The sequence below is a fragment of the Lepus europaeus genome, chromosome 6, assembly GCF_033115175.1.
Source record: "Lepus europaeus isolate LE1 chromosome 6, mLepTim1.pri, whole genome shotgun sequence".
Classification (NCBI taxonomy): domain Eukaryota; kingdom Metazoa; phylum Chordata; class Mammalia; order Lagomorpha; family Leporidae; genus Lepus; species Lepus europaeus.
In genome coordinates this window covers 80,058,574-80,062,865 of record NC_084832.1, presented here as the reverse complement: position 1 = coordinate 80,062,865, position 4,292 = coordinate 80,058,574, and the positions used below count along the sequence as shown (strand labels likewise).

Below are 4,292 nucleotides of genomic sequence, written 5' to 3'. Positions count from 1 at the left end.
TGAGTTGTACTTTGAGAATTAACTAAAACTTGTTCTCAAACTGTGTGTGTGTGTGTGTATAAATTGTTGAAATCTTTACTTAGTATATATAGAGTTGGTCTTTTGTGTACAAAGTTAATTGGAAATGACTCTTAATGGAGAATGAGACTGGGAATAAGAGAGGGAGGAGGAGGTGGGGTGGGAGTATGGGTGGGTATCGTACTAAGAATCACTATATTCTCTTCTTCTCCGAGAGAACACCAAATGGCGGATGACGCCGGTGCAGCAGGAGGGCCCGGAGGCCCCGGGGGCCCTGGGATGGGAGGCCGCGGTGGCTTCCGCGGAGGCTTCTTCGGCAGCGGCATCAGAGGCCGCGGCGCCCGCGGAGGCAAGGCGGAGGACAAGGAGTGGCTGCCGGTCACCAAGCTGGGCCGCCTGGTTAAGGACATGAAGATCAAGTCCCTGGAGGAGATCTACCTGTTTTCCCTGCCCATCAAGGAGTCCGAGATCATCGACTTCTTCCTGGGCGCCGCCCTCAAGGACGAGGTGCTGAAGATAATGCCGGTGCAGAAGCAGACGCGGGCCGGCCAGCGGACCCGCTTCAAGGCATTTGTGGCCATCGGGGACTACAACGGCCACGTCGGCCTGGGCGTGAAGTGCTCCAAGGAGGTGGCCACCGCCATCCGAGGGGCCATCATCCTGGCCAAGCTGTCTATCGTGCCCGTGCGGAGAGGCTACTGGGGGAACAAGATCGGCAAGCCCCACACTGTGCCGTGCAAGGTGACCGGCCGCTGTGGCTCTGTGCTGGTGCGCCTCATCCCCGCGCCCAGGGGCACCGGGATGGTCTCCGCCCCTGTCCCCAAGAAGCTGCTGCTGATGGCTGGCATTGACGACTGCTACACCTCAGCCCGGGGCTGCACCGCCACCCTCGGCAACTTTGCCAAGGCCACCTTCGATGCCATCTCCAAGACCTACAGCTACCTGACCCCCGACCTCTGGAAAGAGACCGTGTTCACCAAGTCTCCCTACCAGGAGTTCACCGACCACCTCGTGAAGACTCACACCAGGGTGTCTGTGCAGAGGACCCAGGCAACAGCTGTGGCCACAACATAGGTTTTTTCACGAGAAAAATAAAGTGGATGGAGCCTGAAAAAAAAAAAAAAAAAGAATCACTATATTCTTAAAGTTGTACTTATGAAATTTGTACCCATTAAATAAAAGGTTTATTTGGGAGGAAAAAAAAAGGTGTATAGATGGGTGACACTTCACTAGTATAGGCAGGGTAAAATGTTGGTAGAAGCCTGCACTAAAGCATTTTTGGAGAGCAATTGAGTGATATCTATGAAGACATACATACCCTTTGACCCAGAGATTCAACACCTGCAGATAACTCGCATAAATGCACTGAGATGTGTGAGGATTTTCCAGGTAGCCTTCCATGCCCTGTCAGGTGAAATGTCGCTAAAGTTCACCACTAAAGATTTGCCTCCAGGATCCAGCTTCACGGATGTTTGGTGGCAGATTCCTTGTCCCAGTGGCGGCTCCTGTACCCTCCCTGCGCTGACATGGCAGAGGTAGCTGCTCCCTGGGAGACCTGTGTGGCGGCCGAGTTCTGACAGTCCCTTCTGGAAGCCTGGCCTGGAGTCCGCTCATCTGCTACAACCAGTGACTTTTTCAAGGCTCTGAGTTCTAGAACATGCCACCATAGCCAAGATCTGCTGCGACAACTGTGAACGCCCGCGCCACTGGTGGCTAGACACGGAAAAGGCTTCTGCAACCTCACCACCTGCAGAAAGGAGCCAAGAGCAGTGGGAAGGGCCCTTTGCTCCCACTGTGTGAGGCGTGCAGAATCATGTGTGGAAGGTGGCCTCACGGGTCAACTGGCAGGCAGCATGGGCAATGAAGTTTTCAGCTTCCCAGTCCCTGTAGTGCAGATAGGTAACGTCAGAAGAAAATGGAACCGGATGGCACACATCAATCACACATCACTCAGCACTGGAAAACCTGAGAAATGCACCATTAGGCGATTTTGTCACTCTGCAAATATCATAGAACGCATTTACGTCAATGAAGGTGGCTATGACATCATTAGCCAATATAATCTCATGGGTTGTTGTGAGGTGCGTGAGGGTATATCCACTGTAAGCCCCATCTTAGCATAGCGTTTCTTGATTCTTCAATATACTAGAAATCCCAAAATTTGGAAATGACTAGGCAGCCTCTAAGAATAAGTGGGTACAGTAAGGTTGAAAGAGATCTGTATTGGGGTTGGCGCTTATGGTGCAGTGGGTTAAGCTATTGTCTGCAGTGCCGGCATCCCATATGGGCACTGATTGGAGTTCCAGCAACTCAGCTTCCGATCCAGCTCTCTGCTATGGCCTGAGAAAGCAGAGGAAGATGGTACAAGTCCTTGGGCCCCTGTGCCCACATGGGAAGAAGCTCCTGGCTTCGGCCCGACCCAGCCCCCACAATTGCAGCCATTTGGGGAGTGAACCAAGAGATGGAAGACCTTTCTCTGTGTCTCTCATTTCCCTCTCTGTAACTCTTTCAAATAAATAAATAAATCTTTTTTTAAAAAAATCTGTATTTAAATTTTGTTTGCTTTTGCTAGTTCCCAGTAGTGCTAAGTTCTTGAACCTCTCCCCTCAGTGCTAAACAGCCTGAATCACACTGACATATAAATATTGGGCAGGAATTCTATTAAATCGGCATTTCAAAGGACCACAAGGTCCCCAGAAATGTGAGAAGTGCTGTCCTTCCCCAGTCAAGTGGAGAGGAGGGGACTCGCTTGGGGCCAGGGAGTGCTGGGGGCCCTGGGACTCTGGTTCTGAGAGGCCCCCAGCCACCTCCTTCTGGAGTGCCTTACTTCTTGATCCTCAAAAACCAAAGTTGGTTGCGCATCATGGTCAGCCATGGAATTTGGTAAAAGTACAGAATTCTTTTTTTAAAGATTTATTTATTTATTTGAAAGTCAGAGTTACACAGAGAAGGAAAGACAGAGAGAGAGAAAGAGAAGAAGAGAGAGGGAGAGTCAGAGAGAGAGAGAGAGAGAGAGTCTTCCATCTGCTGGTTCACTCCCCAGATGGCTGCAATGGCCTGAGCTTCATTGATCCAAAGCCAGGAGCCCAGACCTTCTTCCAGGTCTCCCATGCAGGTTCAGGGCCCAAGCACTTGGGCCATCTTCTACTGCTTTCCCAGACCATAGCAAGGAGCTGGATTGAAAATGGAGCAGCTGGGACTCAAACCGGTACCCATATGGGATGCCGGCACTGCAGGCGGTGGCTTTACCCACTGTGCCACAGCACCAGCCCCAAAAGTACAGAATTCTGGCTTCCACCTTAACCTAGTCCTACTGAACCAAAATTTGGGGACAGAAACCTGTTTGACCAGGAATCAGAATTTTTGACATTCTTGGTGGGTGATTCAGTGCATCAAGCACCAAGTTAGGGAAGTAAGCTCAGAGAGATGGTTTTTGCTGCTTCCAGGCCTGTTGCCTCCTCTGGCCAGACCCCAAGACACAAGCACAGTCAGGACACATGCTCAGGAACAGGTGGCGCTTCATTAGTCACTCTGTGACCCGCGGCGCCATTGCCCAATGTGTGCTTCGGGCTCCTGTCTGGAGAGCTGGAAAGTATCACTTTCCACAGGCTGTTGGGAAAGACTGACTCACACCAAGAACTTTGAAATCTGCAGATAAAAGGCAAGGTTCTTCCCCTCACGCCAGCTGTGGTCACAGAGCACATTCTGTGCAGGAATCATGGCCGTTGCTTCCGCATGGTCCTACACATGAAAACACCAGGTCATTTCCCTGCCCACAATCTCTGCCCTCCACCATCCAAGCAGCTGTTGCCATCCCCCATTGCCATCTGAGGCTTGCGCTGCAGAATATTCTTTCACCAGTGAGATGCCAAGCCTTCCCACCTGCGGATCTACACCACTGCTGAGCCTTCCGGTTGGATTTCACCCTGTTGTCCTAGCCCTGTGGACCTTAAACACCCTTTATGACATCTAGCCACAGTCAGCATTCTGCAGGGTGAAGGGCAGCCGACTCCACAAAGCGGCCAGATGTCGCCATGGGACCCATGTCTTTTATCCTGCGGCTGGTGAATTTCATATCTATCACGATTTATCAGCCAGAACATTGTCAGTTTTATACATGAAAAGTGATGGGTCATAAATCATTCTCTGGGTGGGTTACTGCAATGGGGTGGGGCAGGGCTGTGGGGAGGGGGAAGTGGCTCTGCTTGTGAGCTCATAGGCCAGGTGTATTTCTTCACTCACTGACCAAGTCTGCAGGTGGCTGACCCAGTGGG

The 4,292-nt window shown here is 51.4% G+C and overlaps 1 protein-coding gene across 1 annotated transcript; it reads left to right on the top strand.

Moving 5' to 3' along the window:
* The first annotated feature begins 235 nt into the window (after nucleotides 1-235).
* Nucleotides 236-1,122, top strand: LOC133762386 (small ribosomal subunit protein uS5-like). The gene has a single exon (XM_062195387.1). It carries the CDS (start codon nucleotides 244-246, stop codon nucleotides 1,090-1,092), a length of 849 nt encoding a protein of 282 aa, XP_062051371.1. The 5' UTR covers nucleotides 236-243; the 3' UTR covers nucleotides 1,093-1,122.
* The last annotated feature ends 3,170 nt before the right edge of the window (nucleotides 1,123-4,292 follow it).